The 20,141-nt window shown below is 37.6% G+C and overlaps 1 protein-coding gene across 4 annotated transcripts in view; it reads right to left on the reverse strand.

Moving 5' to 3' along the window:
• The window catches only part of IRAG2 (inositol 1,4,5-triphosphate receptor associated 2), a 130,561-nt gene that overhangs the window by 19,974 nt on the left and 90,446 nt on the right, over nucleotides 1-20,141 (reverse strand). For 2 of the 4 annotated variants that reach the window (XM_058743339.1, XM_058743336.1), the window contains 8 exons: nucleotides 19,849-19,930; nucleotides 8,582-8,628; nucleotides 8,415-8,479; nucleotides 8,150-8,257; nucleotides 5,143-5,213; nucleotides 2,218-2,275; nucleotides 371-434; nucleotides 18-45 (listed from right to left, as the gene is read on the reverse strand). In XM_058743339.1, the coding sequence (XP_058599322.1) occupies nucleotides 18-45; nucleotides 371-434; nucleotides 2,218-2,275; nucleotides 5,143-5,213; nucleotides 8,150-8,257; nucleotides 8,415-8,479; nucleotides 8,582-8,628; nucleotides 19,849-19,930 (523 nt within the window). Of the gene's footprint in view, nucleotides 1-17; nucleotides 46-370; nucleotides 435-2,217; nucleotides 2,276-5,142; nucleotides 5,214-8,149; nucleotides 8,258-8,414; nucleotides 8,480-8,581; nucleotides 8,629-12,305; nucleotides 12,549-19,848; nucleotides 19,931-20,141 lie in introns of those variants that run through there. The other 2 variants (XM_058743338.1, XM_058743337.1) reach the window with 2 other exon arrangements.

Raw genomic sequence — 20,141 nt, forward strand, 5'->3', positions numbered from 1 at the left:
AAAGGGACAAAACTCACCTCCACCTCCTTCTCATTAGCCGAAGTGCTGTAGGATAAGAAAAAAAAAAAGTGTTCAGGGGCGCCTGGGTGGCTCAGTCGGTTAAGTGGCCGACTTTGGCTCAGGTCACGATCTCACGGTCTGTGAGTTTGAGCCCCGCGTCGGGCTCTGTGCTGACAGCTCAGAGCCTGGAGCCTGTTTCAGATTCTGTGTCTCCCTCTCTCTGACCCTCCCCTGTTCATGCTCTGTCTCTCCCTGTCTCAAAAATAAATAAAATGTTAAAAAAAAATTTAAAAAAAAAAGAAAAAAAAAGTGTTCAAACGTAATTCAATAGAGAAGCAAAAAATGTGAGCATGCCATATGAAGAACTTACTTGTCACTTTGTTTAAAGTTAACCGATTTCACAGTGGTTACAGGGAGAGAGGAAACAGCAGCAACTATTAAAAGACAATAAAATATTATTGGGTTATAAAGGCTTAGTGCAAGACACAATCAAACGTCCCCTCTCCACTACAGGCATTTCATTGATGTATAGCTGAAATAACAGCCAGCAAATAATGCAGTTTCTTAAATATAAGATAATGTTATGTTATGCTATTGGGATCACAATGACATTAAAATCATTGGCTCACACGTCAACGTGTGAATAGTCTGAAACCTGAAGAGGTCTCAGAGTCCAATTGCTCTCTTTGCATTTGAATGTTTGACTCGATCCCATGGCTAAATGCACACCTTCCTCTGGCACCTTGGTCCTTCTTCAGATCAAGGCTTTAACAGCAGCAGGAGTAGTCATTGAAGTAATAGTAGTGGTATAATAGCATAATAATAATAATAATAATAATAATAATAATAATAACAACAACAACAGCAATAAACATGGTATCAACCATCTGTCACAAGTTTACTATGTGCCAGTCCCAAAACAACGCTCTTTACATATAATGATACTCTTCATGACTTCGCAAAAAGGATATATTAGTTATGAAGAGTATTAGAGATGGAAAAAACCTGGTTTAAGTTCCAGCTTTGACCTTTATAGCTCTGTGACCTGGAACAAGTCACAACTTCATCAAACGTGTATAAAGTAAGGATGATATTATTTTACTTTTTTTTTTTTTTTTTTTTTAGTAGACTCTAGGCATGCCCAGTACAAAGCCCAACACAAGGCTTGAACTCATGACCCTGAGATCAAGACCTAAGCTGAGATCAACAGCCAGATGCTTGGGGTGCCTGGGTGGCTCAGTTGGTTAAGTGTCTGACTTTGGCTCAGGTCATGATCTCACAGTTCATGGGTTCAAGCCCTGTGTTGGGCTCTGTGCTGATAGCTCAGAGCCTGGGACCTGTTTCAGATTCTGTGTCTCCCTCTTTCTGCCCCTCTGCTGCTTGCTTTCTCTCTCACTCTCTCTGTCGAATGAATGAATGAATGAATGAATGAATGAATAAATAAAACGTTGAAAAAAAACTTTAAAAAAAGTCAGAAGATTAACCAACTGAGCCACCCAGGTGCCCTTATTTTTCTATAATAGCTTTTATGAGAACTTTGCCAAGCGTTTTCCACCTGTTTTATACCTAACTTATTCAATCCTCGGAGCAAACCTGTGGTAGGTACTGTACCATCCAAAGTCTACAGGCTAGGAAACTGAATTGCAATTTACCTATCTAATACAAGTGCATATTTGGGGGAACTAAATAAAACTCTGCACATGAATTCTCAATAAAGATTAATTTTTTTCTCATCATTTCCATTTTACAGATGAGGAAATTGACACTCAGGTTAAATATTCTTCCAAATCTGCTAGTCAGAGAATGACCCAGTGTAGAGTCTGCTTGACTTCAAAGCTTCAAATCTATCCTAATGGAGGTGAAAGGGGGAGCAAAGCATATTAGCACTTATTTTTAAATACTTAGTCTTATTCACTGTTGGATGGGATAATAAAAAAAATCTCAAAGTGGAGCTTAGAATTTACTACCGACACTGGCATGGTTCTTTGTTCACAATAGTGTAGAAGCTATTACAAGTCCTCTGGAGCTTAATAGTTAATGTAACATAAATGTGGCTTTACAAAAATGATACAAAATGAAGCAAGAGTCAGTTTTATTGGCTGATTTTATCTAGAGATGCAGAATTATAGGCACATCTTTACTCAGAAAGATTTCACCCATAAAAATATAAGCAAGGAACAAAAGTTCACATGGGGTTTGGGAGAGAACATTCCTTACCTCCTGCGGCACATTCTTTTCTATGCTCATCTATTGTTTTTGGTTCCTCTTTAGCTTCCTAAAATCATAAAGAGATTTTATTGCTGTACATAGAGTGGAAATCCTTCATAACCAATCATTTCCCAACTTCCTGTCCTCTCCTAACCCTACTCTATCAAAAACACTGTGATATTCAAAGAACTGAACTAGGGGTTAAGAATAAAACAGGACTAGCTCTAAGGGGTTTTCCAATGTAGTTGAGGTACACAAGACAGAAACAGATGAATAGTGATACAAATTACCACAAGGCAACCACTAGGTTTGATTGTCAAATAAATGAGATGCGAATAAATAAGTGCTCTACAAAGATAGGGAGACACCATGGCTTCAGAAGCATGGCAAGTCTCTGCAGATGAGAAACATGCTGGAGCTTGATGGAGAGGTAGGAGTGGATGCATGAAGAGGTGGGGGTGATCTAGGACTATCACATGTAGCTTTCTAGATAGGCTGTTGGGGAACTGGTGGCAAAAATAGCAACTAGGATTGTGTTATGTTAGGCTTTTACTCCGTATAAATACATTTTAAGGTCACTGGCCAGCTATCCTACAAACATATCTATACAACAAGAACTACCCTAATTAGAGGGTTGTACTATACTGCCTGGGAAAATCTAATGGGAAAGCAATAGGTATAAAATCATTTTTATGGTGACAATTATTCAACATTCTCAGAAATTTTCCATAAAAAGCAAGTCTATGACAAATTTCCTTGGTAGAGCCATTGATACCATGTCATGTAATTTTTAGATAATTGAAGCTAGGACTTTGATAAAATGTAACAAATGCAGTAATAAAGGTAAACCTCTGGGTCATTCTTATCAACACTTAAATATTCTTAAATTTTCTGAATCCTCCCTCAACACCCTAATCTCTTCCATCTGTGGCATCTTCTTTCTCTCCTCTCCCTTATGGCCATGCTTCTTCTGGGAAGAATTGTCCATAGTTGCAATTTCCAGTTTTTCAACTCCCATCTGTCCCTCCACCCAATACTCCAAGAAAACTGCCCCTTCCAGTTATCAGTGAACTCTCTATTGCCAAATTCAATGGAAATTTTTCAGTCTTTATCTTGACCTCTTTGTGGCATCTAAAATGATCTACAATCCCCTCCTCCTTGAAGATTTTTCGTTCCTTGGTTTTCATCTCCTGATGTCCTCCCATTGCTGCAGTAGCTCCTTCTGAGTTTCTTCTGTCATTGCCTTCTTTTCTTAGATAATGGAATCATCAAGAGTCCATTATTCTCTGTGTGCTCTTCCCGCCTGCTCTTTCCAAGTCTCCTTGAAAAAATCTCACCCACATACTTTTTTTTTTTTAGCTGGTAACTCACAAATGTGTGTCTACCCCTAAAAGTCCTAGGAATGAACTTATGAATATAGATATACAGCTGTATATGTAATCTTTCAGAGTATTGATGTCTCACATCAACCTGAAACTTGACTTGAACCAATCTTATTTTCCCCCCTAAAGTTTACCTTTCTTACTGCCTCCCTCTTCTCATGAAATCCTATCCATTCTGTTGGATAAGCCACAATCCTGAGTATCTACATTTTCCCATGCACCCCCCACACCTACCCTGGTTATCAGTCACTGTGTCCTATAAACTCTGTCCCTTAAATCTCTCCCAAATTAGTCTTTTATCCATCCACACCAAATTCATACTATCCTCATCTCTTGCCTGAATTATCAATGGCATCCTAACCAGCACCTCATCTCCATGACTACATTTTCTAATTCTAACCCATATTTTTAAGTTTATTTCTATCTTGTCTTGAGATGAGAAAAAATCTTTTTCTCAGAAGACTACCATGAAAAATTAGAGGACTCAAATATTCCTCTATTATTTTATAAGGGGCAACCACTTTTGGCATGTTTGCTAGCCAACACTACACTCTATATACACTTCACACTACAAAGGATGATTTCAAATCACATATCCCATCATTCCACTCCCTTCAGACTAGAATACTATAAAGTTTTTGCCCACCCTATTGCCTCAAATGTATTTATGCCACAACCATCTCTCAGCTTGAGTTAGCTTTTGTAAGTCTCTGTTTCTTAAAACCAAATGGGCCTAACTAAAACAATGTTTATATACTAATGAGAAAACAATGCACACACACACACACACACACACACACACACATATACGTACATACCTGTATACATACAATACAGAGGGGGACTAATACATAAATAAGACCCTTGAGGAAACATGGAATTGGATCAATAGTCTACAAGTTACTCTCCAATAATTATAAATTCATACCAGTGGCAATGAACTTTCTCTTTAAGGAAAAGAACTTTTTCTGTAAACATTTAAATAATGTTGTATAGCAGTTTTCCAGGTTCCTGGATAGCATTCAATACCATTCACAAAGTACCTCCTCCATGACACTGTCTGGCCTCCTAACCCAAGCATTTTTCTTTTACATCACTAACCACACTGCGTAATTGTATATTACTGAGTAACTGTATGTTTCTTCCCTTAATTAGAACATGTTCTCTTAATTAGAACAGATCTTTAAGGTAAATATTACTGTTTTATTTAACCTCACTTATTAATACATTTGTTTACTTAAAAGTCCTCTATTGATAGATGTTTTACATGTTTCCAGTAGACCTTTGATGAATAAGTGAGTGAATGAATGAAAAAACAATGTGGAGTAAGGAAGTCCTAGCTCTAACTCTATTGTGTGACCTTGGACAAGTCACAGGGACTCTTGGGCACCAACTTCTTAATCAATAAAACATTGATGTGATTAAATTCTATTAACTTAATATTTTGAAAGGATAAAATGTGCTTTTAAGAATATTTTACAAATTTAAAGGGACAGTTCTACCATCGTACTATATCATTACTTTTATTGCCAACACGTGTGTATTTCCTTACCAGATTTAATGTGGTTTTGTCCTCACTCACAGAGCCTTGGGGTGCAGTATTGTCATGAGCTGGACTTTTGCCTGTGAGAGAAAGGGAACACACTGAACAGTTGCCTGAGCAGTAACAAGTGAAAGAGGAAGAAATAGTGAGGGTGGCAATTGTGAGCAGACTAGTAAGTGGCAAAAATCTTAACATGTGAGACAAATTATATACTATAAAACTTTAAACGTGTCCATTGATTCAAAATCAGGTCTAGAGCAGCTAAGGTTCCCAAGAAAGCTAGCCCTATAAGATTTCTTAATAGAAATTAATATCTGTATGAATGGCCTTCAAGTAAGTTTTTAAAATCTTTTTTAAGGCTGCTGCTTTTTTTTTTTTTAAATCAAACACGTTACTAGTATACTTATAGAAACTGGATGAAGGAAGGTTGAACAACCAGTAACTTAGTAGCTTTCTAATAGCTTGACAAACCGGTTTTTAAAAATTGCATATGTAATACTGATAACCAAGTATGATATTCTTCCAAAACGTGGTATCTTTCTAAAAAAGAAAATCATCAAACTAAGGAATGAAGGCACTATAAATGTATGCCATTTCTTTTTGTAATTTCCTTTATTTTTGTGTACTTTATTCGTACTGAAATGTACTTGATAATGATTTTCCTCTTTATATGATCCATTGTCTTGAATTTAGTTCAGTGCAGGCACAAAGGTCAGCAGCTATAAATAGGTTGTGTTTCTTTTTTAAAAAAGGAATAAAGTATGTATTATATTTTTAAATTTTACATGGAAATAAGAACAAAATGAAAAATCTTTTTCCAATGAAATTTCAAGTTTTTGTTAACTTTTACTTTATTTTTTGTTTTTATTACTTTTTAAATATATATATATATGCGTGTGTGTGTGTGTGTGTGTGTGTGTATCTCCAAGTTAGCATATAGTGTAATAATGATTTCAGGAGTAGAATCCAGTGATTCATCCCCTATATATAACACCCAGTGCTCATCTCTATTTTATTTTGGAGAGAGAGAGTACGACCAAGGAGTGACAGAGAGAGAGGGGGACAGAAGATCTGAAACAGGTTATGTCCTGAGAGCAGCAAGCCCAATGCAGGGCTCAAACTCATGAACCACAAGGTCATGACCTGAGCCAAAGTCAGAGTCTCAATGGACTGAGCCACCCAGGTGCCTGATGTTTTCATTAACTTTTAAGACAGAGAATAGATTCATATGGTCCATAAATTTAAAAGTGTAAACTGTTACGGTGAAAATTATCCCTCCCATCCATGCCTGCCAGAAACCTACTTTCTATCTGCATAGACAATGTTATTTTTTTCTAGCCTTTCAGAGATATTTTATGTATACATAAAAACTTCTTCTTGTCCTTTTTCACCACAAAATTTTACACACAATATATAATGTTTTATATTTGTTTTTTTTAAAGAGACAATAGTTATTTGATATCCTTCTAAGGAAGTTTCCTTATATATGTTTATGGATTCATATTAGTATTCCATTACATCGAGATGCCAATATATATTAACTAGGCTTCTTTTGATAGTTAACTTGTTTCCAATATTTTGTTATTATAGACAATGCTGCAGTAAAGAAACTTCTACAAGTTATGTGTGTGCTTAGAGCTATAGGATAAATTCCCAGAAACCAAATTGTCTTATCACAGTATATGTACATTTAACATATTGGTAGATATCAGCAAATTCCCTTCTATATTAATTATAATAATTTGCATTCCCTATAGAAATGCATGAGATTTCCAGTTTTCCCCACAGTCTAACCAACAGAGTGTAATAAATTTTTTGCATCTTTGTCTCCATGACTAGTGAAAAATGGTACCCTGATGTAGTTCTAATTAAAATTTCTCTTATTCAGGGGGGTGCCTGGGTGGCTCAGCCAGTTGGGCGTCCAGCTTTGGCTCAGGTCATGATCTTACGGCTCTGGGTTCAAGCCCCGTGTTGGGCTCTGTACTGACAGCACAGAGCATGGAGCCTGCTTCGGATTCTATGTCTCCATCTCTCTCTGTCCCTCCCCTGCTCACACTCTCTCTCAAAAATAAACACTAAAAAAAATTTTTTTAATAAAAAAATAAAGAGGTGCCTGGGTGGCTCAGTCAGTTTAAACGTCCGACTTCAGCTGAGGGCACGATCTCGCGGTTCGTGAGTTCAAGCCCCGCATTGGGCTCTGCGCTGACAGTTCAGAGCCTGGACCCTGCTTCAGATTCTGTGTCTCCCTCTCTCTCTCTACCCCTCCCCGCTCACGCTCTGTCTCTGTCTCTCTCTCTCTCTCAAAAATAAATAAACATTAAAAAAATTAAAAAATAAATAAATAAAATTAAAAAATAAAAATAAATTTCTCTTATTTGGTCTGAAGTAGAATATGAAGATATTCTTCAGTTTAAGTAAGGAATAGATTCCATTTCTACAATTTACAATTCCTTTAGTTTAGCATCTATATCTGAACTGTCCAGTTCACACAATAGAATGAATTTTCCTTGACTGATGTGTTTGGGTGAACGGGAGCCTATGGACTTCCGTGAATGTTAACTGCAGTGATGGTTTAGTGGGAATGCTTGAGAATCACTACTTTGTTTTCAGACTCAAAAAAGGATCCAACATAGTATATAGTTAATTCTTTTGCCCCCTGAGTGAACCATCACAAACTGGCCCCTCCTTTTAACCAAATAGATTCTAATGGGGATTCTGAGAATTTCCTAAGCAGATGAGTCTATATCTGTGCCACAGTTGAGACCCAGTTGTATCCAGTCAATCTTTGCCATTAGGAAATATTTAAGCCCTATTAAAATATATTGTAAGTTTTGCTCTATCTACAGAATTGGGGGAAAAAATGGCACCTCTTGGACTTCTTCTCCCCAGAGTATAACCTCATTTTTTTAAATAAAATATTACTGAACTATGAGGATAGTTAGTCTAGTGGCTTACAGGTTTGCTTACTGTTTTAGAATGGAAACTATATTTGAATATTTCAACTCCAATAGCTTACCTGTGATCTTTATCATAGAAGAAGCTGATCCTGTATCCTCCTCTTTCTCACAGAGTGACTTACGGACAAGGTCACCAGAAGCCATATTCAAAATTTCTGACCCAGAATCTATCAACAGGAAGAAACTAACAGCATGAACACTATGCAAAAAGAAATTATTTGCCTATGTTCTTTTCATTTGCACTCACCTCAGCAGGTCACAGAAATCAAGCTTCTAGTTATAAAACTAACACTCTATTTTTATATCTTTTCCAAGTTCACTCACCACTTGAAGTCACAGTACTCTCTGTGGATGAAGTGTGTCCAGGAGATGATAGTGTGGAATATTCCCTGTCAAATGAGTAGAGAAGACATTTTGGAGTGTCAGGTCCAAAGATTTCCTTAAAAATTAACAAAATATGCATTCTAATTCACATATACAAACAGGCAAACCTGGACTGTGGCAGGCTCTCAGGATACAAGCATTCAACACCATTCTCCTAAAGACAAAAAAAAAGAGGAAAAACAAGTTTAACAATTTGACATTTTCCATTCTAGAGAGGTTGTTTTAAGCAAACATTTTCATAGAGTTTTAAACGAACCCGTATTTACTTTGCTCTTTTTGAGAGGATATGGGAATGGGATGGTATAGTGCAGGCTGATATACATACTTCCTCAAAGTTGTACTTGCAAAAAAAAATCCAATTTTAAATATACTTACAAGTTCAATATTTAAAGAATACCTGATAAATTCTCAGGCAAAACAAATTCTAAACTTAAAGGGCAGATAGAGTTTATTTCATGAACTTAAGTTGTCTTTAAACAGAACATTCTATGTGGGCGTAATAAAATATTTCTATTTATGGAAATGTTATTCAACCTAAAACTTTTGACCTGGTGATTTAAAAATGGTTTTCTATTTTCTAGCTAGACAAATCATACATTTTAAACTTAATCCCATTCTCAAAGACCTGAGGGATTACATCGACGTCACCACCTACTACTCGGCGCTCAAAAAGAGCTTAACAAAACTGTAGTCCCAGCCTGTCAGGGCAAATGCTTGAAAGTCTTATTTGAACTTCTTAATCTTGATCAGGATTTCCTAATTTGGGGGGAACTTGAGGACATTAGGGTTGATTAGTTCACATGCTCTCAAATAATGCAGTAGGAACATGGGTTACTCTTTAATAATACGTTTTTCTGGGGCGCCTGGGTGGCTCAGTCGGTTAAGCGGCCGACTTCGGCTCAGGTCATGATCTCGCGGTCTGTGAGTTCAAGCCCCGCGTCGGGCTCTGTGCTGACAGCTCAGAGCCTGGAGCCTGTTTCAGATTCTGTGTCTCCCTCTCTCTCTGACCCTCCCCCGTTCATGCTCTGTCTCTCCCTGACTCAAAAATAAATAAAACGTTAAAAATCTTAAAAAATAATAATAATAATACGTTTTTCTGATAAGTATACTTTCATTATTATTTGGTTTATGTGGGAAATAAAATATTGAAAACTGAAACCATTCGAAAATACCAAAAATCTGCACAGACCATGCAAAGGTGAAGACACTTACATATTCTATAATCAAACAGAGAACTTATTAACAGCCACAACCCAACAAGTTTCAATGGAGGGATATTGTATATCACACCCAGTATTTAGAGTCTACCCCAGATAATATGGACTATAGTCACAGAAAGGTAAGGATTTAGTAAGAGTTTGCTGAATATGTAGTTATGCAATGCAATCACAGCATCCAAAATTTACAGAAGCCCTTTTCATATATCGTCTCCTTTAATTCATCTAACAACCTTATGAAGTGGGTTTTAGCAAGAAAGTATTTACTTATTTCAGGCAAAGAAAGTAAATCCAGTGAATCAAGTAATTTCCCAGCAGTATTCAGAATAGTAATGTAAGCTTCCAAATCCAGTTCGGATGAAATACAGTGTCCTCTCTACTGTAAACAGAACTGTCTCTGAGATACCCTAACCCAGGCTGTTGGTGAGGTACAGACTTGCCAATTATTGTTTTTAACAGGTAGATGAGGGGCGCCTGGGTGGCGCAGTCGGTTAAGCGTCCGACTTCAGCCAGGTCACGATCTCGCGGTCCGTGAGTTCGAGCCCCGCGTCAGGCTCTGGGCTGATGGCTCGGAGCCTGGAGCCTGTTTCCGATTCTGTGTCTCCCTCTCTCTCTGCCCCTCCCCCGTTCATGCTCTGTCTCTCTCTGTCCCAAAAATAAAAAAAATAAAAAAAAAAAACAAAACAAAACGTTGAAAAAAAACAGGTAGATGATTTAAACATAAATGTTTACAACATTCACCTCAAATTTTTAGAAATATCCACAAACTTGCAAAGCAAGAATTTATACCTAATCCTCTTATATATCAATGTTGAACAATCTTCCCTATTTCATTTTGTCTCTGCTTTAAATGCCTTTGGGTCAGATCATGCGTGCCTGAAGCCTCTCATGACATCAGCTTGATACAATTCAACAACCTTCATCAAAGGCCCACTTTGTCCCAGGAACAGTGACAGAGGCCGGAGGCACACTAAACTACAGTACTTGTCCCACAGGAGTTTGTAGGCCAGTCAGGAAGACAAATGCCTAAACCAAACCATAAATTATAGGCAGCATTGCACCGAGGAAAGTAATATGCACAAAATAGACTGGGGTCATATTTGAATTACATTTTTTTAAATGTCTTTATTTTTGAGAGAGAGAGAGAGAGAGAGAGAGAGAGAGAGAGAGAGAGAGAGAATGAGAACGTGTGCAAGGGAGGGGCAGAGAGACAGGGAGAGGAGAGAGAATCCCAGGTAGGCTCTGCAGTGTCAGTGCAGAGCCCAATACGAGGCATAATCTCACCAACAAAACTGTGAGGTCATGACATGAGCTGAAATCAAGAGTCAGGCACTTAACTGACTGAGCCACCCAGGTGCCCTGAATTACATTTTGAAGAGAAATTGTACCTTATACCCTACAGGTAAATGATGATATCCCCATCATTAAAATAGTTAATAGATTGTATTAGCAATTATTACATGCTTATTTAACTATATTCCAATATACAGGTAAGAAATGAAGCTATAAAAATAGTAAAATATTAAATATCCTTCAGTTTTATTGAATATCATACTTCATAAAAGTCAACAAGGATTCATTCCTTGATAATTTAAAAATCAGACCCCCTTAAAATCCTATAACATATAAAAATTTGATTATATATGTCTTGAACCACTTGCTGCTGTGCTATAATACATATGTAATAATAATAATAATAATAAATTATATTGAACTAACTAAAAAGTTAATTTTTTCAGAAAAAGACTTCTTATACCTATTAGGGTTGTGGATACATGTATCTGAATTTAAGGGGTATGAAATTTTACCTTATACTTAAGTATTTTATACTTAATTAAGCTGGCTTTCAATATGAGAAAACAGGAAACACATCATTTTTATAAACTTTAAAAAATGTCTATTATTTAAACTCAAAATAATAAATACAGCAAAATACGGTTTACCTCCATTACAAATGAGTCTCATTTGCTGTAATGCTCTGTGTAAGCCCTTCTTCTGTTTTAATACCTTATATGTGAAACATTTTAGAGAGAAGCTTTTTGATAAACGTAAAATATTTATGGATTAAATAATAATTCTGTAATTTTGGAGAAATGTCACATTTAGCAGCCACACATTACTACATCATTGTTCAGGAGCAGTTGCAAGGTAAGCAATTGGATATTATTTCCAATTCATTAGTCTTTCTATATCTCACTGATCGGAAAAATCCCAATAGACAACAAACATATCTCAAGCCTAGATTTTCATAAATTGGTCCAAGCATTTTTCCCTTCTTACAGAATAACTAGAAAAACGATTTTTTTTTCAAATTTAGATTTCTAGTTAATGAAACTGGCAATATAAGTCCTCAGGGTGTCTGTGCATATTGAGTGGGGATGACAGACAACTCAGCAAAAATTTTCTACAGTTGTGCTTTTTTCCCCCAGCTTCAAGTCACCACTATTCAAACCAGCATCCTGGACCCACAGGAAAGCCTAACCTCCACAAAACAGCTATAAATACTTGGCAGATCATGAAAAAGATAAATTTCTGGATATATTTTAAAACCAAGACAAGTTAAGAAACTGACTAAAAGCAAGAAAAAGAAAGTTCAGATGACAATCTTACTTACATGTAGAAGACTGGCTCAAGTCAATGAGTCTAACACATGTCGACAGCATAGAGCAGGAAGAATGTTCTTCCTGTGCAAGTCATTCAAATAGCAACCTGCATAACATTTACATGAAAATCCGTGGCCAGCCCATTTGCTTTTGACAGCAAGCGTCTAATGGAGGGTGGGGTAGCCAGGTACTCATGGAACAAAGTGAGACATATTCTCCCATGGGCTGGGTCAGCAAACGCAGGCCACACACATAGGCATGCGCGCACACACACACACACACACACACACACCAGGATTATTTCAATATTTAGATAGAAAAATATGAAGAATAAGATATTATTATTAATATTTAGGTTATTAGTAAGAGTAATTAATAGGCCTAGATCATCTCCCAGGATTACTTTATTTTTGCTCTTTTAGATAAAATGTTTCTTTAGCTATAGATTTTATGACCAGAGACCCTTCCATTTGTGTTACCAATGTAATTTTTACTATTAGATCTATTTTAGATGATCGGTACTACTCCAATAAATTCATAGGGTTTTCTGAGGAAAAAACCTGAAAAGAGTCTATATATAGGCTTATTTCATTCTAACTTAAAAAAAAAGTCCTTGACTCAGTGTTGGTTTCAATGTTGTGGAAAGAGAATGTAAAATCGAATACCAAAAGATCACAACTACTATAACCTAAACAAAACTAAATTTCCTCACAAGCTTTTTTTTTTGTACCTAAAAGGACACCACACCCTCAGATCTACAGGACACACCTACCAATGTGAGGTTCATTTATAGTACAGTTATCAGTCAACTTCTATATGTTCCAATTTTGCAACTGGCAATGTTATTTATTCTCCAAGATTATGACAGACAATGACCAGAAAATCTTCTGAGATATTTCAAAATTGACTCTGTCCTTTGTCTCATAAATCATCTCCTCCTAGTGATAGTATATCTTAGACAAAAACATGTAATAACATGGAGGAGACCTCAAAGACCTATTTTTTTAACAGCCAAATTAAAAACAGAGAAATTCACCTTCATATCCTCTGATTGTGACAAGGTATTGTCTTTTTTTTTTTTCATTGACCTATGGTTGACATACAATGTTTTATTAGTTTCGGGTAGACAACATAGTGGTTTGACAATTCTACACATTACATAATGCTCATGAGAAGGGATCTTTTGAGCTTCACACTGCTGATAATTCTGATTCTGGGTGACAGCTATAGCTGCTTTCTGAGTGTTTACTAGGAAGCAGGTGCTTTGCATACATCATAAAGTGTCTTGGTGGGGTCAGATCTGAGACTGAAGTAGGTAAAGAGGAGAATCCGTTTCTTTCTTTCTTTTTTTTTTAATGTTTATTTATTTTTGAGACAGAGCATGAGCAGGGAAGGGGCAGAGAGAGAAGGAGACACGGAATCTGAAGCAACCTCCAGGCTCCGAGCTGTCAGCCCAGAGCCCGACGCAGGGTTCGAACTCACGAACTGTGAGATCGTGACCCGAGCCGAAGTCAGACGCTTAACCGACTGAGCCACCAAGGTGCCCCGAGGAGAATCCATTTCATTGTCATGGAATCTTCATGAAGCTCCTTAATTCTCTGAGTATGTGGGGACACACATAGGTACCTAGGCACGTGCCCAGTTTGGCTCTTCGGTTGCTGGTCAGACTCCGTGGTGGGAGCATGTGATTAAGAAAAAGAAGACAGACTACAAGGAGAGACAACTGGGCCCTGGAGAGAAACTGCCAAGAGTGAGGAAGAGTTGAGGAAGTCGGGCGAAACAGACCGCTGGTCTCCCCCCCCCCCCCCCCGACAGGAGCCACAGTACTGGAGTCAGTGGGAGACGGCTCCTGGCCACTGTGCCTCCCAGCCCACTGGCTTATCTCTGTATGCACCTTGACACAGAGAGGGTCACTTTAACAATCCCATCACAAGTAGTCCACCCCCCAACACTGTAGAAGGACCTTGCTCTGAAGTACTGAGACAAGAAAGGAGAATCCTCTCTGCTGGCCAGGGAGTAAAGATCACTAAGGTGATCAGGCACAGAGCTCCAAAGAGTTAAGCATGGAGGGCGTGTGGGGCTTATGGGTCACAAACAAAAGGCCTGCAGAGATGTGAGTGCTGAAACCAGCTTCCTTTCCCCTAAGCCTCTCAGGAATTGAAGCATCCTGCCCTGGGACTCACTAGTTGGTCAGGCCTGAAGGACATTAGGAGATATTGGTATACACCCCTAGAGGCTCTTGGAAATGTTGAGACAGGACCCCATGGAGAAGAAAGGCCTTCTTATTCATCAGCGAGTGGGGAAACAGAATTAAGGTTTGTCTTTTCTTTAAATATAACTGATTTGGTTTGTTCCCATGGACTGGTTAGGCCAGAACATAGCCATTGCTTTATGCATATGCGTACATGTAATGCACGTATGTGTGTATTTGAATCCTCCAAAGAACCCTGAAAACTAGTATCTCTGTTTCACGGGGTGGGAGGGTAGGAGGGTGTCAAGAAAATTCAGAGAGGTTAAGCCACTTGTCCAAGTTTACACAGCGAACAAGAAATAGAGCCAGTCTTAAATCCAGGCCTGCTTGATTCCAAAGCCTATGTGATGTGGCTATAATTCTAAATCATTACCAGAAAAATTTTAAATAAATACAAAAGTAACAGAATAGAATAAGTAAAATTTGTGTACCCGTTCTGCAGATTCAGCTATTACCAACCTGTGGCCACTCTGTTTTGTCACCCACTAAACCCACCCCTGCATTGTTTTGATGCAAATCCCAGATATCATAAATATTTTAGTCTGAATCTCTAAAAGGCGAGGTTTAGAAATAATTTATTCTCTTTTTTTTTCTGCAATATTCCAAATAAATGAATTTTCTGGGTCAGTAGAGTAACTCCATTTTTCCCAAAAATGTCTTAAGCTGGGCCCCAAATTATTTATTATGAGATGTTCTTTTTGAGATAATAATCTTATTAGAGTCCTTTGCTCACTCAGATAGATCCTCTTAAGAATACGGATGTTCAGGGGTGCCTGGGTGGCTCAGTTGGTTAAGTGTCTGACTTCAGCTCAGGTCATGATCTCACAGCTCGTGGGTTCAAGTTGCTTGTTATGAAGGCTCTCAAGAGTGACAAAAATCCTAGAGTTTGAAGCCAAAGACGTAAGAAAAATACCATAATTTATGGGTCACTGGGATAAACACAGATTACATTTTCTGGCAATTTTTATCTCACATTTCATTCTAAATCCCTGTACTTATTAATGAAAATGCTTAGAAAATTGTTTTCTAAGGAGAATTTTCTATTACTTATAAAGTGGGGGGAGTTGAGGGGTAGGAAGGTAGGATTTACTCTCATGAGAGAGTGAATCATGCAGTGAACAGGCTGCACAGATTCTTCAGGGGAGAAGAAACCTGGAAAGGGAACAGTGAGAATTAGTGATATCAGCTGCCAAGTGCAGCAGACAGACTGCTTCCTGGGGACTCTAGAAGAAATGGCACAGAATACATCATGAGAACCTTCAGGGAACCTATACGTTTCCCCAGGAACGTTGGGTAGGAGTTTCCATTGTGATGTGTTAGCTCCTGCTTCTTAATGGCATCAAGACCATGGGGGGGTGGGGGGGGGGAACAACAACAACAACAAAAACCAAAACTCAGTCACATAGCCTAATGACAGTGTATTTGGAGATCCTTTTAGATAAATAAAGAAGCTCATTTACTAGCCAAAAAACTACTTTCAAGGTAATTATGATCAATTATTATGAGTGAAAGTTCTAAATTCAGTGTTCTAAGAGGAGCCATGAGAAAGGCTTATTTTTTGAACATGGACAAACAAGAATTTGAATCCCACATTTGCTAGTTACCAGTTGAGTGATCTTGGGGAAGTTACTAACCTCTGTGAACTTCAGCTGTGTCATTTGTAAAAGCAGAGAATGCCTACCAAAGTTGCAGAGAAGATTAATAACATGGCATGTGGAAATGCTTTCCTACAAAGTACCTGGTACACAAGTAATGTTTGTTTCTTCCCCATTCTTGGTAAAATCACTGCCAGATAAAAGGGAAATTACTAATAACCAAACATCCTGTAAGCTTCCAAGTTCAACTTCCTTCATTAAACTTACAATAACTGCTAACTAATAGCAAAAATAGATTCATTTCCTTTTTCTTTCCTTTTCTTAGCTACTCAATAGGATGGGTATTAAGGAACAGAAAAATGTCAGATACACACACTTAAAAGGAATAATAAGAACAAGTCATATAACTTAGCAGTGAAAAGAACCCCATTTATTAAACGGGCAAAGATCTGGGGAGATATACCTCCAAAGAAGAAGCACATTGGTCAACAAGTACAAGAAAAGATGTTTGACACCATTGGTCATTAGGAGAATGCATACCCAAACCATCAAAACCTACGTCACACCTGCCAAGATGGCTATAATCAAAAAAGAGACAAATGTTGACAAGGATGTAGAGAAACTGGAATCCTCATGCATTACTTGCAGGAATATAAAATGGTGCAGCGACTTTGGAAATCTGTTTTATAGTTCCTTGAAATATTACAGATACCATATGATGTAGCAATTCCACTCCCAGGTATATGCCCAAAAGGATACCATATGGGTACAGAAAAACTTATACACTAAAGTTCATAGTAGCATTATTTACATAGGTAAAAAATTGAGACAACCCAAGCACTCATCAGCTGATGAATAAAATGTGATATAGACATACATTGGAACATTATTCAGTCATAAAAAGGATTGAAGTACTTGTAACATGCTACAACATGGTGAAACTTGAAAATATCATACTAACTGAAAGAAGTTGGCCACAAGAGGTTATTCCATATATATGAGATATCCAGAATAGGCAAATGCATATACAGAGAAAGTAGATTAGTGATTCCCTAGGACTGAGGGTTTGGTGGGAAGAAGGGATAGACTGTTGATGGGTATGAGGTTTCTTTATGGGATGATCAAAATGTTCTAAAATTGATTTTGATGGTTGTTGTGCAATTCTGTGAATTTAATTAAAAGCAGTTAATTGTTCTACCAAGAACCATAAAATACCTAAAATACCATAAAATAAACTTAACCAAAGATGTAAAAGATCTGTATGCTGAAAACTATAGAAAACTTACAAAAGACATTGAAGAAGACACAAAGAAATGGAAAAACATTCCATGCTCATGAATTGGAAGAACAAATATTGTTAAAATGTCAATACTACCCAAAGCAATCTACACATTCAGTGCAATCCCAATCAAAATTACACAGGCATTCTTCTCAGAGGTAGAACAAACAATCCTAAAATTTGTATGGAACCACAGAAGACCCCAAATAGCTAAAGTACTGTTGAAAAAGAAAGCCAAAGCTGGAGGCATCACAATCCTGGACTTTAGCCTGTATTACAAAGCTGTAATCATCAAGACAGTACGGTATTGCCAAAAAAACAGACACACAGACCAATGGAATAGAGAACCCGGAATTGGATCCCCAAATATATGGCCAACTAATCTTTGAAAAAGCAGAGAGTATCCAATGGAAAAAAAGTCTCTTTAACAAATGGTGCTGGAAGAACTGGACAGCAACATGCAGAAGAATGAAACTAGACCACTGTCTTACACCATTCACAAAAATAAACTTAAAATGGATAAAGGACCTGAATGTGAGACAGGAAACCACCAAAACCCTAGAGGAGAAAGTAGGAAAAACCTCTCTGACCTCAGCCGCAGCAATTTCTTACTTGACATATCTCCAAGGCAAGGGAATTAAAAGCAAAAATGAGCTATTGGGACCTCATGAAGATAAAAAACTTCTGCATTGCAAAGGAAACAATCAACAAAACGAAAAGGCAACTGACGGAACAGGAAAAGATATTTGCAGAGGACATATCAGATAAAGGGTTAGTATCCAGAATCTATAAAGAACTTACCAAACTCACCACCTAAAAAGCAATCCAGTGAAGAAATGGGCAGAACACATGAACAGACACTTCCAAAGAAGACATCCAGATGGCCAACAGACACATGAAAAGATGCTCAACATCACTCATCATCAGAGAAATACAAATCAAAACCACATTGAGATACCACCTCACACCAATCTGAGTGGCTAAAATTAACAACTCAAGAAAAAAACAGATGTTGGCAAGGATGTGAAGAAACAGAAACCCTCTTGCACTGTTGGTGGGAATGCAAACTCGTGTAGCCGCTCTGGAAAACAGTGTGGAGGTTCCTCAAAAAATTAAAAATAGAATTACCCTATGACCCAGCAATAGCACTACTAGGAATTTCTTCAAATGATACAGGAGTGTTCATTCATGGGGGGGTATGTGTACCCCAATGTTCTTAGAAGCACTTTCAACAATAGCCAAATTATGGTAAGAGCCCACATGTCCATCAACTGATGAATGAATAAAGAAGATGTGGTTTGTATATACAATGGAATACTACCTGGCAATGAGAAAGAATGAAATATTGCCATTTGCAACAACGTGGATGGAACTGGAGGGTATTATGCTAAGTAAAATAAATCAGTCAGAGAAAGACAAATATCATATGTTTTCACTCATATGTGGAATTTGAGAAACTTAACAGAAGACCATGGGGCAATGGAAGGGGAAAAAATAGTTCCAAACAGAGAGGGAGGCAAATCATAAGAAACTCTTAAATACAGAGAACAAACGGAAGGTGGATGGGGGGGTCTGGGGGAGAGGGGAAAATGAGTGATGGACATTGAAGAGGGCACTTGTTGGGATAAGCACTGGATATCGTATGTAAGCGATGAATCATGGGAATCTACTCCTGAAACCAGGAGCACACTATATATACCATATGTCAGCTAACTTGATAATAAATTATATTTAAAAAATTAATAAAAGCATTTACCTGAATAAGTTGTTTAATATGTGAATTATATCTCAAGCAATTAAAAAAAGGAAGAATACTGGATTGTTAGATCCTGAAACAGAACTTTCTGCTCCTTTTGACTGAGAAAATTATGGAACGTGGTTTCAGCTGTAGACAGAGGGATCACTCCATACATATCTCCATAACCTGGGGAGTTTGCCTAAATGACGTGTTATTTAGTGTTATTCTTTTTTTGGTAGAAAAGTACCATTAGCACCTAACTGCAGCAATGAATACTCTCTGGGCACTGCCCTACTTTGTGACTTTTTACAAAGTACCAGCACTTCAAAGATTATCTAGGTTTGACTTCAATTCTTAGACAGACAATGAGACCTAAGACTTATAGTCATTAGTAAATTTTAAGTCCCAAATCAGCCTGCCTCTCGAATAAAATATTCAGCATACTTCACCAAAATCTCCTTTTGTCTATTTATCCTTTAGCTTGTACTACAGAAGGAGTAGAAAGCCCCCACATGACTGAATTGTAATTTCTTGTCAAGAAAGGTTGACATTTCTCATGCATCTGTGTTTTGTGGTATAAGATTCACACTGGCTATAAGAGTGTCCATAATACTTCAAAAAAATATACCATAGAAGAGGACCAGGATATGGTCGTACTAAAAATAAAGGTGAAATATAATCAAATGCTCACTTCCATCCTTAGATCATCATTCATCCTGAGGCAACCTGAAAGATCTGTTCCTGAGTGGGGGCCAACTTCAGGGCCTGGGCACCTGGCAACAGAAAACAAAGCTCCTTACTCCTGATGGAAAGACGGAGAATTTCAGCTAATACCAAATGTTTCCCTTCCCTGCCTAAGCTTAACCAAATTTCTAATTAAGTTCATGGTTTTAGTAAGACATAAGGAAAGCCAGCTCCAACTTCCACCACAGAGAGATGGCAAACCATAGAGAATCTAGCCAAAAATGGAAATAAAGAATTTGC

Source organism: Neofelis nebulosa, chromosome 8, assembly GCF_028018385.1.
Source record: "Neofelis nebulosa isolate mNeoNeb1 chromosome 8, mNeoNeb1.pri, whole genome shotgun sequence".
NCBI classification, from domain to species: Eukaryota; Metazoa; Chordata; class Mammalia; order Carnivora; family Felidae; genus Neofelis; species Neofelis nebulosa.